At 44.0% G+C, this 17,895-nt stretch overlaps 10 protein-coding genes across 10 annotated transcripts; 5 read left to right on the plus strand and 5 right to left on the minus strand.

Moving 5' to 3' along the window:
* Positions 1-62: 62 nt before the first annotated feature.
* On the plus strand, positions 63-897 carry V2V93DRAFT_376139 (uncharacterized protein). The gene has a single exon (XM_066911662.1). It carries the CDS (start codon positions 170-172, stop codon positions 620-622), a length of 453 nt encoding a protein of 150 aa, XP_066763254.1. The 5' UTR covers positions 63-169; the 3' UTR covers positions 623-897.
* A 55-nt stretch (positions 898-952) lies between these two features.
* Positions 953-2,458, minus strand: V2V93DRAFT_392878 (Rad51-domain-containing protein; the record flags this gene model as incomplete). Its single annotated transcript, XM_066912489.1, has 10 exons — positions 953-975; positions 1,025-1,079; positions 1,133-1,163; positions 1,218-1,249; positions 1,300-1,318; positions 1,373-1,575; positions 1,631-1,843; positions 1,893-2,186; positions 2,258-2,347; positions 2,405-2,458. The coding sequence occupies 10 exons, from the start codon at positions 2,456-2,458 to the stop codon at positions 953-955; spliced, it is 1,014 nt and encodes a 337-aa protein (XP_066763255.1).
* A 155-nt stretch (positions 2,459-2,613) lies between these two features.
* On the plus strand, positions 2,614-4,186 carry V2V93DRAFT_376147 (Dolichyl-diphosphooligosaccharide--protein glycosyltransferase subunit WBP1). Its single transcript, XM_066911663.1, has 2 exons — positions 2,614-2,790; positions 2,857-4,186. The coding sequence occupies exons 1-2, from the start codon at positions 2,637-2,639 to the stop codon at positions 4,041-4,043; spliced, it is 1,341 nt and encodes a 446-aa protein (XP_066763256.1). The 5' UTR covers positions 2,614-2,636; the 3' UTR covers positions 4,044-4,186.
* V2V93DRAFT_376149 (uncharacterized protein) lies at positions 4,084-6,983 on the minus strand (the record flags this gene model as incomplete). Its single annotated transcript, XM_066911664.1, has 2 exons — positions 5,161-6,983; positions 4,084-5,110 (listed from the first exon to the last, which is right to left on the minus strand). Coding segments are annotated over exons 1-2 (2,708 nt in total), but the record flags the coding sequence as incomplete, so codon positions are not given.
* A 162-nt stretch (positions 6,984-7,145) lies between these two features.
* V2V93DRAFT_376150 (uncharacterized protein) lies at positions 7,146-8,503 on the plus strand. Its single transcript, XM_066911665.1, has one exon. The coding sequence runs from the start codon at positions 7,183-7,185 to the stop codon at positions 8,212-8,214; it is 1,032 nt and encodes a 343-aa protein (XP_066763258.1). The 5' UTR covers positions 7,146-7,182; the 3' UTR covers positions 8,215-8,503.
* Positions 8,367-10,288, minus strand: V2V93DRAFT_376151 (uncharacterized protein). Its single transcript, XM_066911666.1, has 2 exons — positions 9,657-10,288; positions 8,367-9,599 (listed from the first exon to the last, which is right to left on the minus strand). Exons 1-2 carry the CDS (start codon positions 10,200-10,202, stop codon positions 8,571-8,573), a joined length of 1,575 nt encoding a protein of 524 aa, XP_066763259.1. The 5' UTR covers positions 10,203-10,288; the 3' UTR covers positions 8,367-8,570.
* Positions 10,289-10,341: 53 nt separating this feature from the next.
* Positions 10,342-11,514, plus strand: V2V93DRAFT_376153 (uncharacterized protein). Its single transcript, XM_066911667.1, has 5 exons — positions 10,342-10,772; positions 10,828-10,988; positions 11,039-11,150; positions 11,206-11,266; positions 11,321-11,514. Exons 1-5 carry the CDS (start codon positions 10,441-10,443, stop codon positions 11,456-11,458), a joined length of 804 nt encoding a protein of 267 aa, XP_066763260.1. The 5' UTR covers positions 10,342-10,440; the 3' UTR covers positions 11,459-11,514.
* Positions 11,191-13,894, minus strand: V2V93DRAFT_103173 (P-loop containing nucleoside triphosphate hydrolase protein). Its single transcript, XM_066906727.1, has 2 exons — positions 13,591-13,894; positions 11,191-13,537 (listed from the first exon to the last, which is right to left on the minus strand). Exons 1-2 carry the CDS (start codon positions 13,693-13,695, stop codon positions 11,573-11,575), a joined length of 2,070 nt encoding a protein of 689 aa, XP_066763261.1. The 5' UTR covers positions 13,696-13,894; the 3' UTR covers positions 11,191-11,572.
* A 660-nt stretch (positions 13,895-14,554) lies between these two features.
* Positions 14,555-16,460, plus strand: V2V93DRAFT_376157 (uncharacterized protein). The gene is made up of 2 exons (XM_066911668.1): positions 14,555-14,768; positions 14,830-16,460. The coding sequence occupies exons 1-2, from the start codon at positions 14,684-14,686 to the stop codon at positions 16,380-16,382; spliced, it is 1,638 nt and encodes a 545-aa protein (XP_066763262.1). The 5' UTR covers positions 14,555-14,683; the 3' UTR covers positions 16,383-16,460.
* On the minus strand, positions 16,377-17,881 carry V2V93DRAFT_376159 (uncharacterized protein). The gene is made up of 6 exons (XM_066911669.1): positions 17,684-17,881; positions 17,376-17,631; positions 17,164-17,318; positions 16,988-17,111; positions 16,899-16,934; positions 16,377-16,843 (listed from the first exon to the last, which is right to left on the minus strand). Exons 1-6 carry the CDS (start codon positions 17,792-17,794, stop codon positions 16,467-16,469), a joined length of 1,059 nt encoding a protein of 352 aa, XP_066763263.1. The 5' UTR covers positions 17,795-17,881; the 3' UTR covers positions 16,377-16,466.
* Between the last annotated feature and the right edge of the window lie 14 nt (positions 17,882-17,895).

The raw sequence follows: 17,895 nt of genomic DNA on the forward strand, positions 1-17,895 counted from the left end.
TAGCAGCGAGAGTTTGCTGAAAAGAGAAGCGAGCGGAGCTGGTTCCGAGTCCGAAAAAAACACAGTTCTCCTATTATCTTCAGCTTCACCATCTTTTACGCATGCTCGATTACAATTCAACATCTCCATAATACTTGTCTTATTGTTATAACGTTTTCATCTTTGCCTCATGTCTGACGTTGAATCGAACTCTTACTGGTCTTTGAAACAAGGCTCTGGAAGCAGGGCAACTTCCTCAGCTTCAACTACATCATCCAATTCCTCTTCTCGTCCTCCTCTTCCTCCCGTCGTCACCGCTCCGAGAGCAATAGAACACTACGAGCCTGCTAATCGTGATCCTGAAAATTCCGTTGCAAAGCTGTATCTCGACGATGACGACTACGCAGCTGCCGCATCTACTTCCGCCTCTGCAAGCCCAACCGCTATCGGAGACAAAGAAAAAGCATTGCAGCTCAAGAAAGAGGCAAAAATGATGCAAGACGGCCTGGCTGCTATTCTAGAGCGTATAAATGCCGTCAAAGGTGACTATGAACGATTAGAAGGCGAAAACAAGTTCTTGCAGGACTATATTGGCTCTCTTATGAGCACTTCCAAAATGCTCGCCAGCAGGTCCTCCGACTAGAATTTTTCTTTCTATCTTAATGACTTGAGTTGCCGGCTCATCGGCTTTCTAATGTGGTGTATATTGGGTGTACCTGGAGTATTGGCATACATATGATTTGTACAAGGCGTTCTGAGCAATTTGCTGCTGTATTTCTATCACTTCTCAGTTTTTTTGACTGTGGAGAACATCATGCATTATTTTTATTTATTTATCGCCTTCATATCTTGCAATAAAACTTTTATTCTTATTGACCAGCAATAGCAATAGCAATAGCAACAGCAATAACAACAGTAATAGCATGTCCAAGAGACATTTTAGCGAGCCATCTCTTACTCAAGGACTTCCCCCTCAAGCAACATCGCTTATTCCACCTATCCTTGTTTTAGCTTTTATCACTGTCAAAGAGCTTCAGATACACACCTTCCGTAATACAATACGTTGCCTCACGTTCTGGCATATCGGGACTATCTTGCAACTAAACATGATCATCAGCTTCTCTCGTTCAGCCACTCTACTATTCTGAAATACCTTTGCAACTCGCTCTTCGCCACGTCCTTTTCTGTACTCAATCTCATTAGCTTCCAATATTGCGCTTTTCTATTAATATACGCACCTCAGTAAAAGTCTCGTCGCAGACGCATGGGCCTATCTTATCAGCATATTCTCTCTTCGAAAACAGTACTCTCAATACACACCAGCACATGCCCACCAACTCTGTCTTATGTGTTAGTCTCAAACCCATCATACAACTAGCTAAATACGACTCACGGTTTTCTTCCATCTGCAGCCGCGAACAATGCCGACGCTCCTGGATCAGACTGCACTTGATTAGTCATAAATACTGCAACATTATACTCCTCAGCCAGTCTATTTAATCGCCCAAGCATCTGATTAAGCTTCTGCTGACGTTCATTTAATTCGCCGCGTCCTGAATAATCAACTCTGAATTGAGCCATAATCGAGTCGACAATCTATAATTTATTAACATCATCTCTTTATCGCAAATACAGAAAGCAAGAATTGTACTAGTAGACGAAAACTGCCATCAGCAAACGTGCCGCCAAGCTTCTCGATAAGCTCCATTTGATGCTCACTATTCAATGCCCGCGCATACGATATATTGTCGCATACTTGATCCGGGTCGACGCCAAATCTTTCAGCAATATCGCGCAAACGTTCAGGGCGAAAAGTTCCCTCGGTGTCGATATAAGCAACCTTGCCTTCTGCGCCTCCCATATTCTGCTCTGATCAGTAACGGAGTCACAAAAGCATAAAGTTGGCTACATACTCTAGGAAGTTGTGCCGTAACACAGAAAGTATGCGCAAGTTGCGTCTTTCCACATCGGTATTCGCCAAAAACCTCTGTAATACTCATGGTCTTGATTCCGCCGCCCAACACCGCATCCAGAGCTGCACTGCCAGTAGATATAGCAATAACTCTGCTTCTGTTTTGTGCCTGATCAGTAGCTGATATAAAACCCGTGTTGAGAAGTTTGCCGGCAGCCTCTTTGATCTTTTCAACTTTGATTTCGGATAGACCTTTCACTTTCAGTAAATTGCGACGTGTAGTCGACAATACAGTCTATGGCTCTGCAATTAGCCTCTCTCAATTTCAACAGACAGTAAATACCACAAATAATAAAATAAACAGACAGAAATAGCGTAAATGCCCGCGGCTCGCAGCTTTTGGATATCAGCAGCATTGATCCCAAGAGCCTGCAACTCGTCCACATCAAGAATACTCTATACACTTATTAGCCACCACTCTCTTCTTTTAACAATAAAACACACTCAAATCACCTCTAGTTCACCGGGATCTGAATCAAGCGTGCGTTTTTCAATCGTCGGTGCCATATTTGTCGCTGTAGCTGTTGTGTGAGTGTGCGTGAGAGTGCCAGACGCGTCTTTAACTACACGCGCGTACCAATGAATCCAAAGGGGTTTGTACTTGATCTGGACACGCACACTTCTTTAGCAAGCTTCGACTTGCCATCTTACATACACTATCGTTTTCATCAAAATAACAGACACAATGGCAGTGCAATTGCTACGGACAACACTTCTACTGGCTATTGTCTGCATCAGTTATGTCTCTGCTATATCAGTTAGCGGATCACGTGTGCTCGTCGTACTCGACCCGTCGTTAAAGCAAGAGGATTATGCAGTCTTTCTCTCAGACCTGGACTGTTTGTATCCTTACTGATATCATAGCAATTGCTCAATATAAAAACTAACAGACTTTTGCTGTGTAGCTCGAGGACTTGATCTGTCAATCAAATCCGCAAACGATCCTCATCTTGGCCTCTTTGAATTCGGCGAGCGAACATACGACCACGTTTTCCTCACACAACCCCCAACGCAAAAGGCTCTTGGTCCAAACCTTCTCGCAAAACCTCTTCTTGATTTTGCAAAAGCCGGCGGAAATATTGTTATTGTCCTTAACTCCAACGAACATGCTCTAGCTTCTGTTCGCGAATTTGCGGTCCAATTAGACGTGGTATTGCCCTTTCGCGATACAAAACTCGTTGATCACTTTATGTATGATGAACAGGCCAGTCCGCTCCTTCACGATGCGCTCATCTTGGATCCGCAGACGCTCCTTGCACCACATATTGTTGCGGCTCCAGAAGACGTCGCTGCAAAATTGTATTACCCTGGTGGCTCCGCCTTTGCACTAGGAAACAATCCGCTGATTGTACCTGTCCTCGCCGCCCCAGAAACTGCGTATATATACGACCCCGCCGAAGAGACACTATCATCCGACTCGCCGTTTGCCACTGGTAAGCAAGCATTTTTGGTTGCTAGTTTGCAGACCCGATCCAATTCGCGAATCACATTTGTGGCTAGTAACTTACTTTTTAGCGACGAGGCATTCTCTAAGCCGAATAGCTTCAACCGTGCTTTCGCTACTGAGCTTACCAAATGGACATTTTCCGAGAAATCTGTTCTGAAACTCGAGTCTGTATCACATAGACTGCTCGAAGATACAAACACTACCGAGAATCCAAGTATATATCGTGTCAAAAACGACATCGCCTATGAAGTATCGTTGTCACAGTTTGAAGATGGGTCATGGTTTCCATATACTGCTGATGATGTGCAGCTTGAATTCACAATGCTGGACCCGTACTACCGTCTGACACTGAGTCCAACGCATAAAACATCTACTGCACAATTTTACGCGACTACATTCACAGCTCCAGACCAGCATGGCATGTTTTCGTTTGTCTTGGAGTACTTCCGTCCAGGTCTTACCTTCATCAAAGATAAGCGCGTTGTCACAGTCCGTCATTTCGGCCATAATGAATTCGCGCGAAGTTTTGCAATTCCAAACGCTTGGCCATATGTTTCGTCGATTGTCGTTGTAGCGGGTGCGTGGGTTGTTTTTGTAGGATTATGGCTTTTCACTGGTGAAAATTCAGCAAAGAAAACTGTATAGATTATTTCTTGCTATTGTAAATTCCCTCCAAAAAATATACTCTAGATATGAACCATTATTTTCTTTTTTCATTTTATAAAAGGAACAAAAACTATCAACATTTATACAATAATATACAATGCAAATCATTTAGTCGAACCCCATCTAGCATTTACAGCTTTCTTTTTCACCATCGGTCCAACGACTCTGACCGCCATCGCCAATGCCAAAATAGTAGTCACAAGTTGTCCCTTGTTGAACGATTTTGCAAGCACATCAAACGGCTGACTTGGTGTCACTCTGGTAAAAAACAAGTCTATACCAGAAGTAAATACAAGAACCGTCGATTCAAGAAGCGCAGGTGTACTGATTATATGCGGTGATGCTCCTAAAATCACTTGCTGCACATGCGAAATGATAAGTCGGCGGTCGTCAGTGATTAAAGGGTCGTACTTCACAAGTCCTTCCTCTTTCTCCTCATTAGTCGGATCGCGAGAGACAGGGCGTCGAGCATCGAGAATTCGCTTTGGGAGAGCCGCAACCTGATTCGTATCCAGCGCAGCAATCACATCTCGGTTCGTAATTCCAAATCTCGAACGGGTTACAGCAAGCGATGAGATGTGAGTAGGGAATAAGTAAGCCTGCGATTGAACGTACGGTGCAGGCGTGGCAGTGAACGTGCTATTGACCGTCTTTGACCAGCGCTCATTGGCAATATCTGACTCGTAAAGATCGAGAACGACGAGCTTCTCGCCCCTTGCCACCAAATCAGACCAATAACTATACACAACCCAATTCTCACCCACAACAACCTTAACGCCAGCCGAGACATCAATAATCTCATCAGTGTGGTAGGCAGAGTATAGCACTCGTCCCGAGACGTCGTCTAGCAGAAATATAGCTGCAGATCCAACCAAGTCGACGGCGGTTACAGCTAGAAGGTGAGGATTCAAGTATTTGTAAAGAACAGAACGATCACCTAGCACGCGGCCAATTGACACGGACACATCTTTGGGATGACGAGTTGATATCGAGCTGATTCTGTACCCATCGGGAAGAGTGAAAGTATATGTTTCAGTCACAGTGTTCTAAAGCAATTAGCAGAGCACATGCGCAAAGAAGAAAAATAAAAACTTACATTGTATAAATATCCCTTAACTGAATCACCAACAACTTTAGAAAAGAAAAGCGGCTTTGTAGGTGCAGTCGAAAGGAAATGCAAGTCACCATGTGCAGTCCAGACTGCCAGAGCCTCTTCATCCTCAGAGAGTGGCACACTAAAAACTTTGTCAACCTTATCGCCTAAGGCCAGAGCATCCAGTTTAGCTGTGCTGACAAGGTCACCATGCACTGTGAATGTTGCAAGAGATCCAAAAGCACCAACGACAAAAATGTTTTTGTTAAGCTGTTCTTCTTTGATAGCAAGTCCGACAATCTTTTCTCCAGAAAAGACATTATCTGCTTTCCATGCTGCATCCCCAGTAAGAGAATCAAGAGCCCTCAGCCCACCTCTCGTGGTAGCCAGGACAATAAATTTGCGGAACCCGAACCGATCTCCACCTTGCTCAGCGACAGCGTCGTAATTTCCAGAAATGAATCGCTTAAAGAATCCTAAAAGGTAAGTAGGTAAATCGCTGAGAGCAACTATGTGTCGAATTAATCGGTGCACATAGGCTTCAAGAGGCGAAGCATGCTCTTCTAAAAGCACATTTCCAAGAGCAGTCTCCTCGCCTTCTTCTTCCAGGTCGACAACAAGTGTAGCAACACCTCCGACAGTCGACTCATCGCGCGTCCAGGCAAGTCCAGCTGTCGTAACATAAGAGTACTCGCCATTAGTGTAACCGAGTAAACAAGCTGTGCTACTGCATTTAGCAAACTCCAGTTCGGATTCAGTGGGGAACTGCTGCTCAGACAGAGTAGATAGTTGTGCTAAGGAGCGAGTCGTAATGCTAGAAGCCGAGACTTCATAGAGCTTATCCTGTACAAGTGTAGCAACTGGAAGATCCAGCTGAACAGTCTTCAAATGCTTCAAAGTGCTGAGCTCGTAAAGCTGTAACCAGCTGGATGACGTTTTGATGTCAGAAAAGGCAACTGCGAGACCACCGTTGGACACGCCTTCAAAGGACGAGTAAGCGTGAGAAGCAGTGATAGACCCCCTGACAGTAGAATCTGCTAAAGAAGCAATTTTTATAGTCTGAGGAGTGCCCGGAAGCGACCACGCTAGTAATTCATCGAAGACTTGAACATTGAGAGCGGCTGGATCCGAGTCGAGAGCAATAAAGGAACCACGCAAAGCCCCAGTATCCGAATCAATTGATAAAATACCAAAACCAGCAGCTTGTGAGCGTACTATAAGAGTAATCGAGGAAGTTTTTTCAATATGTGCGATGGCAACAGGGCTATATCCTTCATCTAAGGAAAATTGCCAGGCAACCCGGCCGGAAAGATGGCGAAGACGCACGACAATACCATCGCTTGCAAGAATAAAAATATCTCGCGACGCAGTAGTCACGCTGAGAGGAGCTCCAATTGCAAAATTTGTTTGCCAGATAAGGCCGCCGGATTGCTCGACAAAACCTGCGACGCGAGTGACGGCCGGATCAGAGGCGGAAGCGGCAGCCAGCAGAACTGTCGAGGCATCGAGGCGAGCAAGAATAGAGTCTTGCGCAATATAAGAGTCTAGGTAGTGTCTCCATAAAATATGTCCGTTCGAAGGATCAATTGAAGCGAGGATAGAGCTGTCTGAAAAAGTAGTGAGTGAGGAAGGTGAGAAAAGGATGCGCGAAGGAGACAGGGTTCCTAGCGCCTGTTTGTGCCAGTCAACAACAAAAGCTTCGTCCGTAAACAAAGCGTTAGCAGATGCTGTAAACAGCAGAAAGACCTTTAAAAACAAAGCCAGCCAGATCATTTCTGAAATGCTGTTCTGTTTGAGTTGCTACTGTCGAAGTCAGCGACTGCAACTTACTGGGCAAAGTTCGTAACCGTCACTCCAATGTTCACATGACTATGTATTATTATTTCCAAAATAGTAAGAGGGTTGGGGTCGCGTAATCTCGGGGTTAGGTCTTCCGGGTATCAGAAACTCGCCGCCAGCGCCGCACGGCTGCGGACAAGCAACTTCAGTAGAGCAGCCCGGCTCTTTGATACCAGCACCAGCAGCATGTACTTCCTACAGCGCCGGACACGCCTGGTGCCGGTTCTGTGTATTGTTGTGCTATTGCTGAGCATGATATTACGCAAGCCTCAGCAGCAGCAGCAGCAGCAGCATAGTTCCGACAGATTCGGCATCGCGCGCTTCGTGGCTGCTCACGTCTTTTCTCCTTCGCAGATAGAGGCATGGTTGCCGCGAACAGACCCGCAAACGGAAGCGGCTTTGTCACTACTTACAGACGATGATAGCGTATGGATTCCACCCGAAAAAAGCTCGACGTGCTCCCAAGGAGACGGATTTATGAGCTGTCGAAGCGACGAAGAAGCACCTGCAGCCTGCGACGCCTCAGGCCTCTTTGCAGTCCTCGGCGAAGGTCAGTATGCCGCTGAATTATGTGCCGAAACAGCAGAATGTGCTTTAGACTCTGCCTGCTTTGAGCTAGGTCTTTGCTTAAGCAGCAAGCAACAGCATAATCCTATCTCGCCCCTGCAAATATACAAACCTGCTCTCGTCGCCATGCCTCAGCAACCACAGGCAACCCATCTCTTGTCCTCTTTACTTGGTCCTTCTTCGAAGACTACTCTTCTCCTACGTGCTTTTGCAAAAAGCATATACGCATTCAATAACATCAGTGATGCTCCCCTCTCTACTTTCACCGTCGTGCCGTTCACACAGCCAACGGCCATGAGCACAAAGACCGATAACGAGAGTATGAACGAGAAAAAGAGTGAATCGAAAAGCGCAATTATCACAGCTGTTAAGCATGATTCAGTGCTCCCGGGATCACCTACTCCTCATACGGAACTATCACAGTCTTCTAAACTGCAACAGCAACAGCAGCAACAGCAGCAGCAACAAGCCTCTCTTGAGCAACAACAAGAACCACAGCACTCTCATCAGTTCCAGCACAAACCAAACAAGTCTTCAGATACAGCAACTAGGCTCAATGTTCGCAAAGTTCTCGAATCTACAGACCGGCGTTCATCCTCGTGCCTAGGCCTCGTTGTTGCCATGCTCTGCTTCGTTGGTATGGGCATGTAATTCAATTTGTGTTTATCATTATTTTTCAAGTACTGCTATGGAGTTCTGCTTAGTGGTTATCTTTTTTGATGAGTTTATTTAATTATTGTAATATGAGTTGGATATGTTGATATTGTTTTACGTCCATTATGATGCTATTTTCTTTTTTTTTGGTCGGTGATTCAGTCATTTTCATTTTTTTGGTATGCATATTTTTTCTTTTCTTTTTTTACGTTTTGGAGTGTGCAGATTAAAATAGAATAGATTGCTTTGGTGTGGGTACATTAATAAAAGAGCATGCAATATCTTACACTTCCCTCTGTCGTAAAAAAAAAACTCCAGACTCCTTTACACCATGATATAAAACAGCACAACTATCAGTAGTCATACACACGTCCTCGCCCCAGAGCAATCTCAGGCCCTATGTAACTGGTATCAATGTACTCATCATACACTGTACTTAATATCCGAACAATTACAAAGAGCATCAATATCCACATTACTACCCGCGTTGTTTTTTCAACCTTGTTGTAAATCTTTGCGTCCAAATTCCATAACTCTTCAGTGCTCTTCTTGGCTTCATGCTTTGTGACTATTTTCTCAACGACCGATTTCTCTGGTTCTTCATTTGCAGACTGTCTGGCTACATTTTCATCAGTTTTCTCGTCAGATATCTTTGCACTGACATCTTTAAATGTTCTCATCATCTCCTCTAATTCCACTTTTGTCCACATAATATCTCGATTTAACAACTCGATTCCGCTGAGCACTCTCTCTCTGGCATGTCCATTGACTTTTTCCTTTTGCTCCTCGTTTTGGCCGTCATTTGTGGCCGTAATCTTTGGCATCTTCATATCATTGTTCTTTTCAACATCACTGGAAGATAGCCGACTACAAGAGTCTGGAGACGGAGAGGACATTACCCGAGATAGATCGCGTAATAGCTTGCGAGGAGAAATTTGTCGTACGGTCTTTGTGTGTGGAGATTTGGATTGCGTCCTTGGCGCTGAGCTATTTGATTTTACTTCCAGAGGGGTATCAGAAGTTGTAGTTGGTGGGCGCAAATTTCTAGATACAGGCTCAAATGCGCTTCCTAGAGCTTTTTCATTTCCTTCGTTTTTTTCGCTTTTTTCGTTTTCGCCATCTTTTTCAAATCTCGTGTCTTTTTCTTCAACATCGACATTAGGCACTGGAGAACGCGAAAGTCGTACAGGTGACAACGATCGCAGGCCGGCAAATACGCGCTCAGACGCACTCGTACCGGCTCTCTTTGGCGTAGGCGATTGTGAGGGTGACGTCAATTGGTTTTTAGCTCTTGTATCTTCTGCACGTGGTAATAAAAACGATGGTAAAAATGAGTGCTGGGGAGATTTTGCTGATGTGGTCGAAGTGAGCTTCGCCAGCCGCTGTTCAGTAATTGCGTTAGATTCTATAATAATGCTATCGATTAATGAAGAACTTACCTCCTCATCGTTCCTTGAGCTCTCAATACTCTCTTCCCCTCCTCGTCTACTTTCGTCAGAGATATGAGATGCTTGACCAGGTGAACCCACCGGAGACGTTAATGGAGATTTCGAAAACGGCGCGCTGGCACTAGCTAATATCTCGCTTCCCAAGCTCGCGAATCCACCCTGACTTGCCTGGGACTTCTCGGCGAGGGAGTACACTAATGATCGTCCAGGTGAGCTGCCCTTGAATCTTGATGTGAATAAGTACGCCGGTGTTGATACAGCGATAGGAAGACCCGAATCTGACGGCGATAGTGGTGATCCAAATGCGGGTAAATTTGTAACTATCGACGACTTGCTTGGGTCACCGGCCACTGAAGATTGAGCACGAATTGGCGACGGCAGAACATGGCTTACTTCATCATCAATACTGTCATCAAAATCGTCGTTCTGCGTGGTTGTAACTGTATCGCGTGCCTCTCGTTTTGGTAGGAAATCAGATTGCAGCATCGAAATGTCAAAGTTACTCTCCACTGCCTCTCCCATTCCTGCGCTATCCATATTCTCTTCTTCAGAGTTGTATATCAAATGATTACTTTCCGGAGTTTGCAAAATACACAGTACTCAAAACCAAAGTGTGACCGAGGCCAGCCCGCTTCTTGTCTCCGTCTTCGCGCGCTTTGTTATGGTTGTGGCGCAAGGACGCCACATGTGGAGGTGCACACGCGTCGCGTAAACTGTCCCTCGACTTCGACAACATACAGACCATAAATAAACAAGGCAAAGCAAAGCGACAGCAATGCAACAAGATATATCACTCGATGTCATATCGACAGACATACTGCAGTTATGTCTCATATCACCTACCGGACTTCCAGTTCTTTCGAAAATAGGATCGTCACGAACATCAATCGCTGGGGAACCACAGCTCCTCTCATCTCTTTCAAAGCTGCAAAGGATCCGCGCTCTACGTTCAGAGTTATTTTCGGTCAAAAGAGAAAGAGACAAATATGCTATTCCACTAGACAGGAATGTTAAACGAGAATTCACAGGACTATCCGTTGATTCTGTACGTGAGCGCGCCGCGGTTGCACAGATTGAAGCTGATATCGCGTTTGATGAGCTATATGGGTATGTCCTTCGCCTGAGATTTTTACATGGCTTCTAGCTCCTAACAAACTACAAGGCACTTGGCCTCTCCTAAAGAACTCAAACGACGACAGTCAGAATATACTGCTGGCGATGCCATGACGGCAGTCGAAAATAGTACGGCAGTGATCGCACGGCTTAGCAACGAGCTTTCCGAATTAAGAAGGCAAATTTATGTCTCTCGCTCAGAGATTAAATGTTTGTATACATATTTGCCAAGTAATGAAATACATAGCTAATTATGTTAGTGCGGCACGAGGAGAATAAGGCTGTCACGGCGCGTTTAGTATCGCTGATTCATGATCAGAAACAACAGACAAAAAGTGCGATTCCTGGTGATGCACAGATGCGGATACTCTCGTATGTATAATGTCTGTCTACTAGAAAACGGGTAGATGTCTAAATTGTGGACTAGATGCAAAGAAAGCTATGCCAGCGCTACACAAAAACTTGAAACTTTAAAGCCAATAATATTAGTATGTCGCTAGGATTATTCTGCACCTCATTTTTATATGCTAACCTGAGATCAGGGCATAGTATTGGGAAGTGGCCTTGATTGGGCTTCGGATCCCAATCTACGCGAGATAGTACTCGAATGTAGTAATAACGATTCAGAGGATAGTGAGAATGATTACGATGACTATTTTGATTTTGAAGACGAATTTTGAATTGTATATAATTAAGTAATGTAATGCCCAAAAATATTCAACACCTTATTGACACCTATATGATAATGACAATCCTCCTTGCTGTTCCAATTATTTATCCATGTGGAGTTTTATTTATATATCCAAATCATTAAAGAAAGCTGATCTTTTTCCGTTTGGTTTCTCTTTTGCTGTATCGATATTTACTTGCTTCACGCTGACTTTTCGTTCTAAAATTTTTTCAAAAAATTCCTCTTCTGTCTCGCCTTTAGTCACATAATCGGCAAACATAGGGGCGACCTGTTTCTTCCACATTGAATAATATTTCCCTTTAGTACCAATCAAGTGTCGATGCGATCCCATCTCAACTACTCGTCCGTCGTGTATAACTACAATCAAATCCGCAGAAATAATTGTAGAAAGTCGATGTGCAATTACCAAAGTCGTCCTTTCTCGACTCAATTCTCTGATTGCATGTTGAATATGCCGTTCAGATTCAATATCAAGCATTGCTGTGGCTTCGTCAAGTAATAAAATTGGTGGATTCTTTAAAATTGCGCGAGCAATTGCAATTCGTTGTTTCTCTCCTCCACTGAGTCTTAATCCACGCTCACCAACAACGGTATTGTAGCCTTCTGGGAATCGCATAATCTTATCATGAATCGAAGCTGCTTTCGCAGCGGAGAATATTTCGTCATCAGTAGCATCACGTCGCGCATAACGTAAGTTGTACATAATCGTATCGTTAAAAAGAGCGCATTCTTGGGGTACCACCCCGATATTATCCGCCAATGAGGATAATGTTAAATCACGAATATCTTGTCCGTCAATAGATATCGTACCAGAGGTTGGATCATAGAAGCGAAATAGTAGACGAAAAAGAGTACTTTTCCCACCACCAGATTCGCCCACAAAGGCGACTGTTGAACCAGAGGGACAGTTAAACGTGAAATCTGATATGGCCTGTATTTGTCTTTCTTCTTTCTTTTCACCATTGTTTGCCTTGTCATTTTGATTGTTTGTACCTTTATCATTTGTAGTGGGATATGAGAATGACACATTGCTGAATGTGATTTCACCTTTGACAGGAACACGTAACGATTTCGCATTGGGGCACTCTGTTATACTAGGTTTCGTTTCGAGCATTTCAATGATCTTTTCGGCACTGACAAGATTATCTTGAGTCGATTTGAGAAAATTGGTGAGTTGGTCAAGAGGATGCTGGAGTTGTTTCATGTATGTGAGTAAGGTCACAAACGAACCAACTTTACTCTCTTTCATCGATACTTTGTATGCGGAAAAGACACAAGAAACAAGTAATATGACGGTGAAAATTGTGTTTTGAATCAAGCTCAGAATGTGATTTGAAGCTTGATATCGGAGATTAATGCTCTGTACTTCATTGATCGCATTAAGATATCTTTCTTGTTCGTATTCTCCCGCATTGAAATATTTAACTGTGTCATATGCAGTAATGGCATCATGCTTAATGCGGTATTCTTGGGAGTACGAAGCATAAAACTTGCGTTTCTGCTCTGCTCGTACACGAGAAAGACGAGTACTCGCCCAAACATAACTAGTAGCAACACAGACAACAACAGTAGCATAGTATCGATCGAAAGCAAGAACAAAGTATCCGACAGCAAGTACAATGTCAATAGCTAATGGTATCATTTGAAAAGTCACTTTCTCGACGAATCCCAGAATGGCGTGATTCCGTTCAAGAGTAGAGATAATATCGCTAGCACCATGAGATATATGATAGTCGACTCCTAAGTCAAGAACGTGTCTGAATCCCGATAATGCGAGTGAGCGCGTAGCGGCTTGAGATATCCGCGTCCATAGTTGTCTTTCTATGAATCCAAGCGCGGAACCGTGCCCTTGCACGTAGCGAAGACCAAGATATATTGTTATTTGCTTCCATGGGATGGCTGAGATTCCTGTTGTCATTTCGCTGGCGGCCAGGGCATCTGTGACTTTGCCGAGCTGATACGGCATCAGAATGTTGACTGCTCTAGAGATGAGCATGATGAGTAGACATAGAGCGCCGTCAAGTTGTAACCGTCTATCGCTATAGGGCCATACATATGGAAAAAATTTCTATACAAGTTAGAATACAAGAAATAAGAGTAAAGTGAATTTAAAAGGCATACCAGGTAGTATTTAATATAAGTGGCGATGGCTCCCTGTTTTTGCTCTCCTGTCGCCAATCTGCTGCTCTGAGATTTTTCGAAATATTTCGCAGCCAGTCGAGCCATTTTCAAGCGGCAGTAAGACACAGTGTACTACTCAGCGTCAAATGTAGTAAAGGCAAAGGACAAAAAAAAAAGAAAAAAGAGAATAGAGAATTAAATAGTTAGTTGCCGCGCGTCTCGGAGCACCGAAATGATGCGCTGCGCCTCAGACGGCTGTAATTTATATCCGACGCTAAACTATATTGGGAATATAGCCGAAAGTTTGTGCCACTCATGGCTGATGCACATCACGTGAATTACAGCTTTTATTCGTTTGAGAGCAGTGTGATACCAGTATTTGCAATTACTCGGCGGACAGTGATTTCGGAATCATCATCGTCTCCTCTTTGCCTTCAGCAATGAAAAAGATAATTCCAGGACGAGAGCTAAAGTTGCGCTGTAGAGTTATGCTGTGATCTCTGCATAGAAGAATACTGTGTACTGTGACCAGCCCGATGACGTACTAATGTGATTTTGCTAATGACCGCGCAGCAATTAGCAGAACCAGGATTTTTTTAATTGTATGAAATTAAACACATAAAGTGATATTCTTTTACTGTTAAATTGTATGATTACCCATATGATTTATATATATATATATAAAAGTGTATAACCTGTCAAGGGACTGCATAGAGAATAGACATATCAGATATATCAACTCTCCTCATCTAAACTTGTCCAATATTACACCCATCTTATACAATATCGTACAATACCATATAACGTCTTACCCTTTACCAGTCAATTCATTAAATATGCAATACACCACTTGCTGAATCTAGCGACCAAGCGACGTCATCGCTCGCGTAAAACCTTCGTATGCAATTCCGGCCTCGGATCGACGGTCATGTTCCTAAATCGTCAATCTTCTTGTTCGTCCGCTCTATTTTTTCTTTCTGCGATCGTCGGTTGTTATAATGTCAGTATATAAACCCGGCCGGATCTGCACCTTTCCATCTCGCTTTTTCCTCTTTTCCTTCGTAATCTTAGCTCCTCCACCACAACCACCGCAATGAAATTACTCTACCTCCTCCTTCTCGCATACGGCATTCTCTCGGTCTCAGCCTGGTCTCCCGTCCTTCACTCTCATTCCCCAGGTATGTTCTTTTGTCCCGCATTAGCCCTCCCGAGTAGTGGCTTTAGCTAATTTCTCTTCAGAGTACAATTCCTGGGACTCAAAACAACTCTCTAAATGGCTCAAGAACAACAAAATCACCTTCTCCTCTGACGAAACCCGCGACGATCTTCTAGGAATTGTACGCAAAAACTGGAACTCGGCTACTGCTTCCGCACTAAATCCTTTTGCCTCCTGGTCGGACGAACATCTGGTTGATTACCTCTCACAAAAGGGCGTCACTGTAAAGGCTTCAGCCGCGAATAATCGCGACTGGCTCGTGTCTCAGGCCAATAAAGCTTGGAAAAGCACTGGATCCGATGTCGAGGAGACTTATTCGAATGCAAAGTACTGGATTTTTGATCAATGGTCTGAGTCTGCTCTCAAAAAGTTTCTCGACACCCACCATTTCGGAGCCTCTGCGGCAGCTACAAAAGATGCTCTTTTGCAAAGGATCCGTGATAACTATGATTATATTGCTTCAGCAATGAAGACAGAATCACAGTCGTCATCTGACTGGCTCTTTGATGCCTGGTCAGACTCGGATCTCGTGGAATGGCTCACTAGCCATGGGTACAATGTCCCCAAAAAGACCACCACGCGAGAAGAACTCATTAAGCTTGTTCACAAGTACTCCTATCAGGCCTCGCAGAACGCCAACAACGCAAAAGCTGGTGTTCAGACAACGTTCAACGATCTTCATAAGGATGTCCTCGATGCTAGCGGCAAAGTTAAGGACACAGTATTCGATACCTGGTCCGAATCGCAGCTGAAATCATGGCTTGAGGCAAAGGGCATTGCAATCTCCTCTGCGACGCCATCAAAGAATGAATTGCTAAAATTAGCTCGTCACCACCGCTCTTTGCTTAAGCAGGATCTCGATTCAACTACTTCTGGGGTCAAGGACTCCTATAACAAGATTATCGACTCGGCTTCCAATACAAAGGATACAGTCACAAGCAGGTCCGCCGAGATCTTCAAGGCGGCAACAGATTCCTGGTCCGATTCGCGTCTCAAAGAGTTCCTTCAGGCTCGCGGTATCATTGCGCCTGAAAACACGCCTACTGAGCGTCTCAAGCAACTTGTCTTCCAGAACCGACAGAAGCCTGTGGCTTCATACGACTACTGGTCATTTGAGTCTTGGTCCCTCAAAGACCTGCAGAACTGGTTCAGCGACCAGAGCGAGACGGCCACTGGCACACGCGATCAGCTAGCTGCTCGTGCCGGCAAGTCTCTAACCGCTCTTAAAGATCAAGGTGGTGACGCATATACTTCCGCTTTGGCCAAGATCCAGAACTGGTACAGCTCTGGTAAAGACGGAGCTTTTGATACGTGGTCTGACAGTGATCTAAAGGCATACCTCGACTCTTACGGCATCAAAGCATACCAAGGCTCGACGCGCAATGAATTACTCGCACAAGTTCGTCACAACACTAATCTTTTCCGGCATGGAGCTGATCCTGAGGGATGGTCTACCTCGTTGCAGAATTGGAAAAATGCTTTGATTGGCGCTGCCAGTGGTGCTGCCAGTCAGACTAAGAAGTTCTCGGAGCGAGTAGCTGATGGAATAAAGGGTCTTGGAAGAGCGGATGTGTGATTGTTTTTGGCTAAATTGGAATGATAATCTATTTCACATACTTTAAAAAAGAACAATAAACTAATTCCTTTTAATAAATCACTGTTAGTAAAATATACTTCGCGTGCGATGGCATTGAATCGCTTTCTGCTCGGTACCCATAGCCTTTTGCGCAGCCTTTGCAGCATCCCAAAGAAAAAAATCAATAAGAATAGCATTGACCTTTGTACCGGGATTCTGTTTTAGTATCTCTTTCTTGATCAACTCTACACTCCATATACTACACCCTCTAAGCTCAATCTCTCGAGCATCGCCATGCTCAATTGGAATAAGGTGCTGAATATGTTGTGTTAATTCTTCAGAGTACTCGAGACATCCCAGAGAATGCAGAATCTGCGGGACGCGATAATCTGCAAACATTGTGATTTCATCAATATCGTTAAAGTCACCGTAAGAGTGTTGGTTAAAGCATGCCCAGATTTCTAACATCGTCTTGTCAGCACTAGCTGCAGTAAAGTAAGCCATATTCATATATACCTGAGACAAGAATCTGTGCACGTTTATATATTTTGACTAGGACAATTTTAGCTTGCAACTTCAGGACTCAAGAGGTAGTCAATACATACCAGTTTTCCCTTCATACTCCGACTCATCTCGAAAACATGGAAATTTCTCGACAACAAGTTTTACTAGAGCAATAGCTGATTTATCTGCCTTCTCTATGCAGTCCACAAAGCTTCCTCCAAACTCCTATCCAATGATGTTAGACTGAAATGCATATGGCGTTGGCGAGCATACATACTTTAGTGAGAATGCTACCTGCTTCTCGTAAACAGGCAATACGCTCTGTTAGCATCGGGACTTTTTCAGTAGTTTCAGATCGAAAAACATGAGCTATCAAATCATCGGTACACCTCTCGTGGTTGTTCCAGAATGCTGGAGAAGTAATCGGGATGTCTTGAATATATATCAGTCAAAAAGTTCACTATAGTCCAAAGACGTTTAGTTTCATACCCTCGGCTAACGCCCGATTGATGGCTGCGCATAGACTCCAATATCCAGTCCATTCGATATCCATCCATTTGACCGTATACCGTTGCGAATCCGCACGGCCAGTATCCTTGTCGTCGACATCGGACCAGAAGCTAAAGTTCAGCAGATCGACCACAAAGATCCAATCCACTGTCGATTGATCTTTTGTTTTTGGATTAAGTATATGAGTTGCCCATGTCTCTGTTGAATATGAGTTTTTCATCATGTTTATGTAGATCTGTCGCGATATTAGTAGATGTAGCTTATTTCATCAAGAGAAAGAAACATACATCTGTTGCCGCTTTTCGGCATTGTTCGACATTAATCGTAACATCTTTCGCATTCTCGTAGATATATTTCGCGGACTCTCGAACACCTATGCCAGTCATACTCTGCAACATTTTATACAAAGTATAGAGATTAATGCCGGTGTAGATAAATCGATTCTTGTGCGGCTCACGAAGGTGTATCAATTTGACTCTGACAACCTGATCTCTACCTC

Source organism: Kockiozyma suomiensis (assembly GCF_038497685.1).
Source record: "Kockiozyma suomiensis strain NRRL Y-17356 unplaced genomic scaffold V2V93scaffold_18, whole genome shotgun sequence".
Classification (NCBI taxonomy): domain Eukaryota; kingdom Fungi; phylum Ascomycota; class Lipomycetes; order Lipomycetales; family Lipomycetaceae; genus Kockiozyma; species Kockiozyma suomiensis.

Coding starts and splice junctions, on each gene's coding strand:
- V2V93DRAFT_376153 (XM_066911667.1), top strand. CDS start 10,441: ATGCAACAAGATATATCACTCGATGTCATATCGACAGACATACTGCAG. Junction 10,773..10,827: donor GCGTTTGATGAGCTATATGG/GTATGTCCTTCG, acceptor ACAAACTACAAG/GCACTTGGCCTCTCCTAAAG. Junction 11,151..11,205: donor GCACAGATGCGGATACTCTC/GTATGTATAATG, acceptor ATTGTGGACTAG/ATGCAAAGAAAGCTATGCCA.
- V2V93DRAFT_376159 (XM_066911669.1), bottom strand. CDS start 17,794: ATGTTGCAGAGTATGACTGGCATAGGTGTTCGAGAGTCCGCGAAATAT. Junction 17,632..17,683: donor GCCGAAAAGCGGCAACAGAT/GTATGTTTCTTT, acceptor ATATCGCGACAG/ATCTACATAAACATGATGAA. Junction 17,319..17,375: donor CAATCGGGCGTTAGCCGAGG/GTATGAAACTAA, acceptor TATATATTCAAG/ACATCCCGATTACTTCTCCA.
- V2V93DRAFT_376150 (XM_066911665.1), top strand. CDS start 7,183: ATGTACTTCCTACAGCGCCGGACACGCCTGGTGCCGGTTCTGTGTATT.
- V2V93DRAFT_376147 (XM_066911663.1), top strand. CDS start 2,637: ATGGCAGTGCAATTGCTACGGACAACACTTCTACTGGCTATTGTCTGC. Junction 2,791..2,856: donor CTTTCTCTCAGACCTGGACT/GTTTGTATCCTT, acceptor TTTGCTGTGTAG/CTCGAGGACTTGATCTGTCA.
- V2V93DRAFT_376139 (XM_066911662.1), top strand. CDS start 170: ATGTCTGACGTTGAATCGAACTCTTACTGGTCTTTGAAACAAGGCTCT.
- V2V93DRAFT_376151 (XM_066911666.1), bottom strand. CDS start 10,202: ATGGATAGCGCAGGAATGGGAGAGGCAGTGGAGAGTAACTTTGACATT. Junction 9,600..9,656: donor GCTCAAGGAACGATGAGGAG/GTAAGTTCTTCA, acceptor ATTACTGAACAG/CGGCTGGCGAAGCTCACTTC.
- V2V93DRAFT_376157 (XM_066911668.1), top strand. CDS start 14,684: ATGAAATTACTCTACCTCCTCCTTCTCGCATACGGCATTCTCTCGGTC. Junction 14,769..14,829: donor CCTTCACTCTCATTCCCCAG/GTATGTTCTTTT, acceptor ATTTCTCTTCAG/AGTACAATTCCTGGGACTCA.
- V2V93DRAFT_103173 (XM_066906727.1), bottom strand. CDS start 13,695: ATGGCTCGACTGGCTGCGAAATATTTCGAAAAATCTCAGAGCAGCAGA. Junction 13,538..13,590: donor CTTATATTAAATACTACCTG/GTATGCCTTTTA, acceptor TAACTTGTATAG/AAATTTTTTCCATATGTATG.